At 38.4% G+C, this 13,885-nt stretch overlaps 2 protein-coding genes across 6 annotated transcripts in view; both read left to right on the plus strand.

Annotated features, from left to right (window-relative positions):
• Positions 1-13,885, plus strand: part of CTNND2 (catenin delta 2) — a 935,738-nt gene that overhangs the window by 738,401 nt on the left and 183,452 nt on the right. For all 4 annotated transcript variants that reach the window (XM_050794061.1, XM_050794059.1, XM_050794060.1 and 1 more), the window contains one exon: positions 12,605-12,788. In XM_050794061.1, the coding sequence (XP_050650018.1) occupies positions 12,605-12,788 (184 nt within the window). The remainder of the gene's footprint in view (positions 1-12,604; positions 12,789-13,885) is intronic.
• Positions 1-13,885, plus strand: part of DAP (death associated protein) — an 840,643-nt gene that overhangs the window by 347,070 nt on the left and 479,688 nt on the right. The gene's annotated exons all lie outside the window — the stretch shown is intronic.

Here is a 13,885-nt window from a genome sequence, read left to right on the forward strand (position 1 = left end):
TGAATTTTTTAGTGATTTGCTTGCTCTGAGCCTTGAAACAGTTCTGGACCCAAAGAACATTCTGTCAGCTGAATGGATGGATAATGAGACAAATGAACAAATAAACGAATGAAGTTGTTCAGTCACGATGAGGCTAAAGTATGAAGATCTCACATAGGAAACTCAGTAGTCACTTTCCTATAGTCATAACTTACAGTTTTTTCCTGTTTCTCAGGAGGAAGTAAGTGAAGGAAGCTGACGCTGGTGAAGTCAGTTAAAGTTACCAGGACTAAGATAAAATAACGCCCAGCCTCAGTGGTCGCTCACTCTGACTACTTTTTTAAAAAATTCTTATGTGGCAGGACCCACCCCAGATCACCTTCCAGATTTTCCAGAGATGAAGCCAGTGCATAGGTATCTTTCTTAATGCCCCCCAGGTGGATCACATGAGAAATATTATGGTGTAAAAGTAATTGCCATTTTTGTCATTGTTTTTAATTACTTTTGCAGCAACCTAATACTATTCTAGTGTAAGACCACAATTGTCCAAATGTAAGTATCATTTTGTTGTTGGATTTTTTACTCAATATTTTAGGTGGCATCTACTATACAGTTAGGCCCATAGTCTTTAGGATTGTTATCCATCACCCTTTCTTATCTGCAAGGCTTTGCTCACTTTTTCTTGATACCTGAATGTTTTCTCTCATTCTGGCTAATTCTGCTCGTCCTTCATGGGCCAGCTGAAGACCTCCCTCTCCCATAGAACCTTCTGTGATGCCCTCTCATGGTGACTTTTCACTGCCAGAATTTTCATGACACACCACCTCTGACAGTTGATGGACTTTTAGGATCTACAACTCTATAAAGTGTGTTTTGTTTTTCCCTGGGCAAGTGTAATTTGGTCTCCCCAAGTGGACTCTTATTAATTTACTGTATATTCTTTAGAGTACCTAGCAATGCCTTGTCTCAACAGGCATTCACAAAATATCTGCTGAAAACCTAAAAGGAAGAAGAGAATATGTTTGGAGGAAAATATGCAGTAGTAAATGTTCACATTCAGAATTATAGAAATGAAACTCAGAAATATAAATTTGAGCATGATCAGCAGAAATTATAGATGACTGTTAATATTATTATTCAGTGATAGCACATTTTCCATGAAAAATAACCTCTTATTAGAATATCTGGAAGAAACAATATAATTGGAAGTGTGAGAGCCTGTGTTTATACCCCAGCTGTCTCTCTCATTCATTACCTGTCCATGGGAGATTTCTGTAACTGCTTTAATCTTTGGTTTCCTTCACAGATCAGTGCCCCTCTTCTAAGGTTGTGGTCAGGATTTAATTAAATAGTGCATATGACATGGTAATGGCTCAGGAAATGAGGACTTATGATCATCACTGGCATTATTATGACAGAGCAACAGTATCTGATACAGTTTGGCGGTGTCCCCACCCAAATCTCTTCTTGAAGCGGAGCTCCCAGAATCCCCACATGTCATGGGAGGGACCTGATGGGAGGTAATTGAATCATGGGAGCAGGTTTTTCCCATACTGTTCTCGTGATAGTAAATAAGTCTCCCAAGATCTGATGGTTTTGTAAAGGGCAGTTCCCCTGCATGTGGTTCTCTTGCCCACCACCATGTAAGATGACCCTTTGCTCCTCCTTCGTCTTCTGCCATGATTGTGAGGCCTCCTCAGCCATGTGGAACTGTAAGTCCATTAAACCTCTGTTTTTTTATACATTACCCAGTCTCAGGTATTTCTTCATAGCAGTATGAAAGTAGACTAATACAGTACCAGACAATTTTGATTTAGCTAAAAAAAATGATCTAGTCATGAAATTAGTGTGCTGAATAGACGAACAATTGGGTTTTTTAATTACCCCAAATCTCAATCTGATGTTTCTTCCATGCTTCCCACAGAAGGTTGTAGCTGTGTGTGTGTGTGTGTGCGCGCTTGTGTGTGTGTGTGTCTGTTTTAGTAGAGGTCAGCAGAATTAAATGCTTGCAAGAAAAATTAGTTGTAAAAGTAGTTTCAATGCTGAAAGTTCTTTTTAATTAACTACAGTTAATCCTTACACAATGTATATATACTTCAAATATCATGTTGTATAAAGATACATACATACAATTTTATCCGTCAATTGAAAACATATAAAACTGAATGTTCTTCTTTCTCTGAACTCAAATGCCTTCTTTAAATTTCTCAAGCTACATTACCTGGGGCAAAAAGGGAACTGGCAAAAGATGAAAAGCAGAACATTCTCCTGTGTTCATGTATTCTGCTTCAAAGGATAGCACGCCACATCACTTTCCTCCCATTTCAAATAGCAAATTTATGTGTCTGACATTTGTCTGATTGTTCATATGCATCACAGTCAGACTCTTATCTGACCTTCATTTTCCCCAAAACTTGAATGACTTTGACAGGTAACTCAACTTCTCTGTGTCTCAGTTTCCTCATCTGTAAAATGGACTTGGTTGAAGGTTTGCATAAGTTAATACATGCAAGGTGATTAACAAAAACCCTAGTGCATGACAAGAACTCAAAGATGTTAGATATTTTTGGCTACGATTTGTGTTGTGTTTTTTTCCAATTATGGTCTTGTTTTGGGCATGTAGTTCAGCGATGCTCTGTGGAAAAGCTGTCGCTCTTTTTACTCTGCCACCATATCTTTTCTCTTTGAAAGCCATGGAACCCAAGGGTGCCCTTTAAAGTGGCCCCAGTGCAGAACAGTGTCTCCAATCCAGGGATTCTTGGGTAAGCAAGCTCCCACAAATTCAATTAGAGCCTTTTTGTTGACATCAACAGGACCTATGAGGTAGATGTGCTACCTATAGTATAAAAAAGGAAACCCCAAGGCAATAGCCATCTCTGTCTTTGTAAGAGGTTATATATGCCTGCTCACTCGAGACCCAGAGAGTTTGGAATGACAGCTAGGGGCCTTGCCAAGATGTGCGCTGGCTGTGTAACTTCTGGGTTATGGTACTTAATGGAACTGTAAACAACTCAATACCCTTTGTTCCATGACTTTATGGATAATGGTGATGACTTTATGGATAATGGATCCCCTGAATATTCAAGAATTTGCCAGACTCCGTTTTTACCAAAGATGTCGACATTAGCCATCCACCCATTTTCAGTAATTTATATGGTTTGTCAGCTGTCAGATCCCCAAAGACTACTGTAAAATCCTAACTCAGCAAAGTTGGGTTTGTTAGACTTACTGCAGTAAGTATCCTCCCTCATGGCAGTGGGTCTAAAATCCTCCCTTGAAAGAGTCTTAGTGTCAAAGGGAAAATGAAGGCAGGGTATTTATAAGGCTGTAGGTCCTTGACTGGGAGATTTTAAGGTGGGTATTGCAAGGTGGGGAACTACTGGGGTTAGGCAGAGTTTTGACTAGTAGCACAGTGAAGGGAGGGTCTTGAAATGGGTCATGATGAGCAAACTGTTAACGCTTGATTAGCTAGTTCTCTAGTTCACAGCCTAAAAATTCGCAGGCATGTATTTCCTAGAGCAAGCACTTAAATTATTTTTGATCAGTCTCAGCATGGTCTAACACAAGGATAGGAAAATATATCTGTCCCAGTATCATTTAACCCAGGGCCAAAAATTACGGTGATTTCACCTCCTGCCTTTACTTTCTTTTAATCAGATAGTGGGGGTATTTTGTCTTTAAATCTCTGTCTCTCTTTCACTTTCTCTCTCTCCTCTTCCTCATTATGCTATTTATTGAAAAGTCAAACTTAAGTTACTTTATTTAATGTATGTAATTTAGGGCACCAAACTATCAAGAAACAAAACAAAGTGTAAGAAATCATTTTATCAACACATAGAAGAATATGACAGCTGTCAGATAAAAGAGTATGATCTTTAACTGTCATAACTTTTAGGAAAAGAGTTCCAGGACCACTTTCCAGAGATTGTAGAACTCAGCCTTGGTGCTTTGGTAACCTCTTTTCAAAGTTCTGGCACACCCAAGGTCATTGAGGAAGGCTATAGTTCTAAGCAAACCTAATTTTGTATTCCTAACTGTTGGTCTCTTGGGGATTGAGAAATATGAAATTCTATGGTTCATTTATAAAATACTGTGATCAAAGATGAACCCATGACTTTCGCAGATGGCTACTACCAGACATTGACATACAAATTATTTTCAATTATCGTTACTTTAAAAAATTACTGTGCGGAGAGCTTTCTACTTCTTGTAGTATCTGCATTGCCAGTTGCAGACAGGCATCCAGTTTGGGACAGGCATCATTTTCTAACATTAATAGAGCCTGATCTGTTGTGCCTTTTTGGTAAACGTTTAATAGAAGAATTCTAAAGAAACTAGGATATGCATACTCTATTTTGGAATGAAAAGAGAAATCATAGATACATCTGAGTTTTGATTATTTTCATTTTTAAAAAATCAGTCAATTATAATCTTTTGTCTGTAACATTACCTAATTTTAGGTAGAATTAATTCAGGCTCTGAAAACAAAAGTGAAGGTTATTTTTTAAACTAATCAAAAATTTAGGTGAGGTTCAGGAATAGTGGCTCCTGCCTGTAATCCTAGCACTTTGGGAGGCTAAGGCTGGAGGGTCACTTGAGTCCAGGAATTCTAGACCAGGCTGGGTAACATAGTGAGACCTTGTCTCTACAAAAAAAAAAAAAAAAAAAAAGAAGTCAGGTATGGTGGCATGTGCATGAAGTCCCAGCTACTCAAGTGCAGAGGTTGGGGGATCACTTGAGCTCAGGAGGTTGAGGCTGCAGTGAGCCATGATCATGCCACTCCTCTCTAGCCTGGGCAACAGAAAAAAAATTTTTTTTTCTGTCTGAAAAAAAAAATGAATATGGCTTCTGGCTTCTTGCCATCTAAATGTTTATCATCTTGATCTAAACTTTTAATGTATGCTTCTGGTACTGAAATTTGAACATCAGAAAGTTGCTGGCATCAGTTTTGGCTTAGAATGAGATAGTACCTTAGTATTGATGGCTGTATCTTATAATAAAATTGTTTAAAAATCTGCGGATTTAAAACATTGCATGGAGACCCAGGTAAATTTAGTCAGTTTAAGCTAGAATCTGCCTTGTATGCAACAGCCAAGATCTGAATTACTTTCAAATATCAAGGACAACTCATTCTTCATCCATTCTGGGGCTAAATAAATTTTGTATGTATTTTGAAAATGAGCAAGAATAATTCTACTTAATGCTCAGTATTTGTGCTTAAGTGATTATCTTTTAAAAATTCTGTATTTGGACCTGAAGCATTATGTGGCAATTGTAGAATGAGAGTTTACAGCTATGGACCATGGCACTCCAATTTTCCCTCTTCGTCTCCCACACCTATCGGCCTCAGAGGCCCTTTCTTCCCATTGCCGGCTCTGTGAGACTCAGCCTAGAATGATGATTCAGCCTGTTGAAATTCTAAAAGGATCAACCTTTGTGTAATCCCCACTGCAAAGGCCACAGCAGGTTCCTCTTCTGGAATATTAAGGAGGAAAATGTCGAGGTCATTTGTTCTGGTCAACGAACCCCTGGGACTCCTACAAGAAGCCTTGGCCTAAGGAGCTGTTATTAGAGCAACATTTGGTAAACTCTATCTAACATTGACTCAAAATAAATGCTTTAATTTTTTAAAAGCGTTCACTGAGTGTGGTATGTGAATCTTTTCCATCTAGAAGGACTCTCAAAATGATCTCAATTAGCAGCCACTCCTAAGTATTACTCCCTAAGTAAACTCCCACTCCTAAGTAAACTCCCGAGGTTTATTGCTTCTCGGGGCCATATTGAGAGTTTACACACATCCAAATACTCATTTATATGGCAGATGCACACACACAATAGTATAACAGGACTTCAGGGTGTTCTGGGCCTCTATATTTCAATCATTCAACCTCCACACACTAGGGACTCAAAGTGTGAATGGGTGGGGGTGCAGGAGGTAGTGGTGAGGGCCCCTAATCATAATCAGATTTTGCCCCTCCCCGTGCACTCCCACCCTCAACCACACCCGGCTAATTTTTTTTTTTTTTTTTTTTTTTTTTTTTTTTTTTTTTTTTTTTTTTTTTTTAGTAGAGAGTGGGTTTCACCGTGTTAGCCAGGATGGTCTCGGTCTCCAGGCCCGTCTCAGACTCCCAGAGTGCTGAGATTACAGGCATGAGCCATCGGGCCCATTCAACTCTGGCTTTTTTTAAAAAATGAACTTGTGTCCCCATTCTTCTCTTTTTTCCTCCCCACTCCCCAGGTACACAAACTGTCACTCCCAAAAGAAATAACAAATTTGTTTAAAATAAATTCTCATAAATACACTAAGTAGATGCTTAATTCACTAATTTTAAATACATTTTGATAAACATTTATTTAAAATGAATGAAGCCCAGCTCTCCTTTGGGCTTGGTTTGAGCCTCGTCCACATGAGGGGATTCGTGCTAGGTCTGAAGAGCTAAAAGCAAGCCAGTGGGCTGTCGTAAAGTCCTGCACGGCCACCAAGCAGTGTTTGATTTAAAACCATCATTTAAAACTTGCTTTTATTAAAACATGCTTTTTGTTCATCTGGATTTTTTTTAACCAAGATAGTCTTCATCTCTTTCAGTAAAAAGAAACTACAATTACCCTCTATTAAAGCATTATAAAGGAGCAAATGAAAGTAATTAAGGTTTTATTAAGGAATTTTTATTAAACCAATCATTGCTCATGAATATGGATAATAGCAAGGAAAAGAGCCATTCTGTGCCTGAAATAAAAATAAACTATATTTTAAATATCTTTAGTGTATGTAAATGTCTTCTCAATTAAACTTTCAAAATTATGTTTGGAACAGCAATAATTTTACACTGATGAAGGAAAGCTATTGGATGGAAATAATGAAAGATGCTAATAAAACAAATTTATCACAGATTATAATCTGGAAGGAATTAGCATATTTTCATCAGGTAAATTTAAATCTTCTAGTGACCATCAACCAAAATATTAAACCATTTTTCATGTTATCCTCAGATATAAACAAACAGGGTAATTTGTTATGGATGCTGAAAAACTGGTGTGAATTCAATCAGTTTTATAGTTTTTCCTCAAATTGAAAGTTTAGTATTACCTGGGTTAATTTAGAATTATCAGGGAGTTAATATAAGAAAATTACCCAAGTGAAACACCAGAGATAAGCCTTTTAATACAAAACAGATTAATATGTTTCAGTGCTATAAATTTTTCTCTACTAGCTAAAAGTAGAATTTCTGTAGATTCAAAGTAAATAATCCCACTGAAATAACATTTTTCTATTCTCGTTTGGATGTATTATTTGCGAAATTACATCTTGCATCTGCTGTTTTATTTTTTCTAGGCATGATGTCATTTTGCTAACACTATAATACTTACAGAACATTCGATGCTTAGAGCACATGGCATCCTATAAGGTCCTACTATCCAGCTGTTATTTTTTATTTTTCTTTAGTGCCTGTTTGGTGAACACTCGTGTGTGTCAGGGCGTATTCTGTGTGCCAGGGATTCTGTAGCTCTGTGTGTTCTGCATACGATGGGCATTCAGCAAGTGTCTGCTTTCATTTTATGCCTGGGACCCTGTTGGAGGATGGAACTGTGAGCAAATGACAGAATGAGTTAGTGTTGAGGTTGCTGCTGAAATTAAATAGGAGATCTGACAGCAAGCATCTAGGAAGGTAGATTAGACTGATCCAGAAAAGCCTCTCTGAGTTTAGCACATTTAAGGTGACGTGAATGGAAGAGGGATTAGCCATGGAAAGATCTAGGAAAGAATGTTCCAGAATGAGGCAGCAGCAAGTCCAGGCATCTGGGACACAAAGGAGCTTATGTGTTCAAGAAGAAACAGGCTATTTTGGCTGGAGCATAGTGACTAGAGCTATGTGGTACCTGGGCCACCAGCACAGGGAATTTTTGTTTTCTTCACTGATGTCTCCATTCCTTGTCCAACAGAACCATGTGCATGTAGTAGGTCCTCAATATTATGGAATGGATAAATGAATGAATAAATGTGATTCAAGATGAATTTAGAGATTTAGAGAAAGGCCTGATCATGAGCCTACCATAAGAAGTTTAAATTTATTTTGAGCATAACAGGTTATTTTTGAAGGGATATGTAGTAGACCGAATAATGCCGCTGCCCTCCAAGAAAAGCCCACGCCCTAATTCCCAGAGCCTATAAATGTTACTTTTCATGGTGAAAGGGACTTTGCAGGTACGATTAACCTAGGAAGGCTTCATATGGGGAGATTGTCCTGGATTATCCAGGTGGGCTTAATGTGATCAGAGTGCCCTTATGAGAGGGAGGTGGAAGGGTCAGAATCCAGGAAGGAGATGTGATGATGGAAGTCAAAGTCAGAGGGATGTAAGATCTCAAGCCAAGGGATGCGATGCAGGCAGCCCCCAGGAGCTTGACAAGATGAGGAAACATATCCTCCCCAGGATCCTCTGGAAGGAGCCAGCCCTGCCAGCCCATTTCAGACTCCAGACCTCCAGAACCTAGAAATTTGTGTTTTTCAAGCCCCTGTGTAGAGATTTGTTAAGGCAGCAATTGGAAATAAGAGCAGGATTATTCCAAATTAAAGAAAGTGTTGGGTCACTTATTGAATTGCAAACATGAAGAATGATACACTTAAAAATTAAATTCTTGTCACTTAAAATGCATTTTAAATTTAGTTACAAAGTGTAGCTGGATCATCCTTGCTATATCTTGTATACTCTCACATTGGAATTTGGAAGGAATAAGGGAACACGTGGATTTAGGTAAGAGAGGAGTAAGAATTAAAGTGTAGTGGAAAGGCAAGAGGGAAAAATGAGTCCATCCATTGTAGAAAGGCAAAGGGATAGGAAAGTGAAGCCGAGAGAAGAAAGCAACAGAGAGAGTAGGAGCTTCATAGGAAAGGGACGCTATATTGTCTATTGCTGCGTAACAAATTCCTCCACAATTTAGCAGCTTAAAACAACCAACATTTACGTCACCCACTGTGTAAGTGCGAGGAGTGCAAGCAGGAGCCGCGGATTTTGTGGTCCTGGCTCGGAGTCTCTCATGAGGCTGCAGTCATTCGAAGGCTTGATTGGGGCTGGAAAATCCACTTCCAAAATTTTGGCTGAAAGCCCTAGTTCTTTATATAAGGCTGCCTGAGGGTCATGATGGCATGACAGTTGGCTTCCCCTCAAATAACAATGTGAGAGAGGGCTTGGAGGGAGCCACAAGGCCTTTTTAATTACCTAGTCTTAAGTCACAGTCACTTCCACCATGTTTCATTGATCACAAATGAGTCACTAAATCGAATCCCCACGCATGGAGAGAAGGATTAGGCTCCACCATTTGAAGGAAATGTCCAAGAATTTGTGGACATATTTTAAACCTGTATGGAAAAGGGGAGGGAGGAGTGAAGTAAAAGTTGGAGCAAAAAATTTATTTTCCCTTTGTTCAGAGGATGCCTAGATACATCCAGTTCTCTCCACTAATCTCTCTCCCATCAGTCAAGACGTGTGTGTGCGTGTGTGTGTGTGCGTGTGTGTGTGTGTGTGTGTAGCAGGAAAGATGTGGAATTCCGAGTTGTTTCCCGCTTTTCCTTCTGCCGGACGATGTAAGTCTTCATCTCAGTTGTCTCCAGAAACTGCTGCTTCTATACTTAAACCTGTCTCATGTCCAGATCATCTAACCAAAACTCAAAATTTTGACGACCCTCTGCAGCTGGTTTGCTGAATTCCCCCTCGAGAAAATCTGCCACGTTACATCCACTTTACCAAGACTTCATCCAGAGGTGATGAAGCGGTTCGATAGAGATTCATTGCAGTTGTAATGAGTTCAGGAAGCATTGTGCATTGCAGTTATAAATTAAGATAGAAGGTTCAGAGATATGGATCAAGTACTGTGATCAGTTCACTGGAATGTGACTCGCAGATGGAGACAGCCTGGAAAGGTGGAATGAATGTGAACTTCTGTTTGTGCATGATTCTGAATTAGGTTATACTAATTAATGAATTAATGGGAAAGGTGAAGGAGATAGAACAGCCTATAAAAAGATGACCCAGACTGCATTTGCCTTTCTATTCCTTCACTTCTTCTCAGATACTAGATTTGGCCTTTAGGTTTTCATGGATTTCCTTCCTTACTTTCCCTGTCTTTTCTGTTTGTAAGAAAACAGTAAAAATAGCTGTATTCTCATAGAAAGCCTTTGGATTCTCATATTCATTGCATGTAAAAATGCAAATATTTCTCTTTGCTATTTTGTTGTTTGTTTGTTTTCCTGAGACAGTCTTGTTCTGTCACCCAGGCTGGAGTGCAGTGGCATGATCTTGGCTTACTACAACCCTCATCTCCCGGGTTCAAGCAATTCTCCTGCCCCAGACTCCCGAATAGCTGGGATTACAGGCACACGCCACCACGCCCAGCCACTTTTTGTATTTTTAGTAGAGATGGAGTTTCGCCATGTTGGCCAGGCTGGTCTCGAACTCTGACCTCGTGATCCACCCGCCTGGCCTCCCAAAGTGCTGGGATTACAGGCGTGAGCCACCATGCCCGGCCTGCCATTTAGTTTTTAAAGGATATATACTGTACAGCAGAATATGTCACCCATATTTTAAAACATTTACAAGCCTCAATTTTTAGATATTGGTATTTTAAGTCTGGATTTGGGAATGAAAAAAAATGCACATTTTGTTCCTGTATTTTTGCATTGTATATTTAGAAGAGCAGACACAAATGCCTTAGCGTGATATTCCTGAAAGTTATCCTCAAATACTGGAGTAGATACTAATTTCTTTTTAATATACTATTTAATACTGCAAAATCAATTATTTTACTCTAAAAATAACATTTTTGTGAGGCTGGAAATGATTGAAGGAAGTTATTTTGATTATTTAGATTACCAAAATTTGGTAAAATGTTTCTCAATGGATGAATAAGCAGCTTTGTATTTTATTTAAAACAAGATAAATGTATATGTTAATATTCCTAGTATTTCAAATCAGTCCAAATCAGAATATATTCTGAGCACCTTCTGTGTACCATTGAGCATTTTTTGTGTACTCGATTTAGGATACTAATGGCGATACAAGCACAAACAAAAGTGTATATAAAATGGTCAAATTCACTAAAGCACGGGTGGACAAAATTTTTCTGTAAGGGGACAGTTTGTAAATTGTTTATGGTTTGTGGGCTGTGCAGTCTCTGTTACTAATACCCAGCAATTCCTTCATAGGACAAAAGCAGATGTAAAAAATTTAGAAATAAACAGACATGGCTGTGCTTCAATAAAAATTTATTCATAAAAAAGACAAGCTAGATTTGCCTTCAAATTAACCCCCTGTACTGAAGGATTATTTTATGCATGCCAGGCACTAAAAACATTTTGTTTTCTTTGCATTCACTTAAATAAAATTTCCGGTAAATGTTATTTCTAAAGACAGTTGAGTTTGCCTCTGTAGTCACATTTTTATTGAACTTTATAGTCACTTTATTTTTATAGTCACTTATTTAGTTATTAACAGTCAGATTTGTATTATTAATGTCCTTGGATAGTTCAACATGTGCAATGCAAGGAACCAATAAAACAAATTTTAGAAATAAATATGTTCTGTTTGTTCTATTCTTAACACAGTAGATGGAACAAAATCCCATTTCATTAAAATATATTGAAAGCTCGTTAAAAATATAAGCTAGAAGTTCTATTTCTAAAGACAACTATGTATTTTATTTCCAATATCTGCAGTGATGGTACCTGTTTAGGTTGAGGGTGTATACAGGCTTTCTTTCAAAGAAAAATAGAATGTTATTCTCTGTTTCTTTTTTTCTTTATGTATACTGTTCTAACAAAAAAAGAATAATTATTTAAAAGCATTTTCAAATGATGTTATAATATATATGCAATGTTTATGACCTTTTCTAGAATATCTCCTTTTAAAAAATATTTAAAAGCCTAAAGCATTCTATTTGTCCTTAACGTTTTGCATTGCTCTGCCTGCATGAATTACTGTGATGCTCTGTCCATTGTAGACATGCCCTCTTCTTCTCACCTCTCCCTTTGTCATTACTGAAGGAGGAACATTCTGTAGGTCCTCCATGAGTATTGCTTTCGGAGAAAAGCTGACAAAACTGTCACAGGGGGCAACAGTTTAAATTGCTTGTTGAGCCAGTTGTCATCTGATGTGATGCTGGATTCTGATAAGGTCCTACCCATGGTAGCTGGTTGTTTATGAAAGCACTTAGCTTTCATGGCAACCACATGTGCACACTGAGATCTTCGGTAAAACAAAGATGCTCTACTAGTCCATTTCAAATAACTTTCACATCTCTTTGGTCTTGGTCAGAATTTAGCAACTTGGGTCCATTGTATTAAAATGGAACAAAAGCGTTGTTGGTAGCCTCAGTTCAATCAGACCTCTCAATATGCACCATGAGGAAATAAACATACTCGTGTCACAATTCCTCTGCTCACTCATCAGATTTTTCACAGAATGCTGTTAATGGGTTCACACAAATGTTCTAAAATCAAGGGTACGCTCTAGGATGTGTGTCCACAGTATCTTCATCCTTCCTGCCAGTGCCATTAACTCAAATAAGGAAGATAGTTTTGAGATGAGAGAAACTCGTGGCCACCCAAAAGCTCTTTTTGTGTGTCTCTTGCAGGAGTCCTTTGGAACCTCTCCTCATGCGATGCACTCAAAATGCCAATCATCCAGGATGCCCTGGCAGTACTGACCAACGCAGTGATTATCCCTCACTCTGGCTGGGAAAATTCGCCTCTTCAGGATGATCGGAAAATACAGCTGCATTCATCACAGGTGCTGCGTAACGCCACCGGGTGCCTAAGGTCAGTCCTATGTCACGAGTGCCTCCTCCCACCATCTTCCCCTGGCCAGACACTGTCTCTTTCCATAGCTTTAATGGCTCTTTTACTGAGGATCAGACCATTCTGAAAAGATGAATGTTTATGTGGCAACGGAGTATAAGAAGTTGATTTTAAAAGTTTCTAACCAGGTAATAAAGACATATAGGTATCTTTCTCTACCTAATCAATGTTAGATTTATTTCACATGATTTCTTCGATCTAAAGTGAAAAGCAAACATTTTTATTCCAACCCCAAATAAGTCATTTTTTTGGGCTGAAAACAGTCGTTCTCGGTAATTTCACATTATGTCGTGCATATAGCACAACCAGGCAGGCTGACTGGTTGGGCAGAGTTCATAACAGGTACTTAGGGATCTGGTTAACTGTCGCAAGTAGCTATTTTTAAAAATATTCTTCTTTTAAAAATTCTCTGTTTGACTGTAAGAATCTATAATTCTTAGGAATAGCTCTTTAATAAGGCCTGTTATATTAAATGGTTTTTTAAATAATAAAAGTAGCAAATGTATTGTAATTCTCTCCTGATACATTTTTCACAGAAATCATCCCCCAGGAATCTATTGAGATTTCTTAAAATCAACTTTATGTCTTGTTTAATTTTTGCTCTTAGGAAGGAAAGTAGTTATCAAGATATAATTCTCCTAAACTCTAGAAACTCTGCTCCCCAAAGTGTATTTTGAACCAAAGTTGCAAATCTCTGCTGGATGAAGTTGCTGGGATAGGGGCACAAGGGGTGATTAAAAACACCTCGCCAAATAATCTGTATTTTGAAAGTCAAAAATACAGGGTTGCTTTAGTTGGAATGGTTCAAAGCTGCCATTTCTCCTACAGTTGATCAGTTTCTAGGTATAACCACCAGTCTCTACTGAGAAGGAACAAAATCACCTCAGTGGTATTAATAATCATCATCTCATGAATATTCATCACAATGCTCTCAGCCTCCAGTCTTAAGAGGCGATGTGTGTTTGTGTGAATGTGTGTGCACAGAGCAAGATAAGAGCCTGCCTCCACGAATATCTTCAAGCCCTCATGGGCAGGAGTGGGAATCCTCTGACAATTCT

This window comes from Macaca thibetana, chromosome 6 (assembly GCF_024542745.1).
Source record: "Macaca thibetana thibetana isolate TM-01 chromosome 6, ASM2454274v1, whole genome shotgun sequence".
Classification (NCBI taxonomy): Eukaryota; Metazoa; Chordata; class Mammalia; order Primates; family Cercopithecidae; genus Macaca; species Macaca thibetana.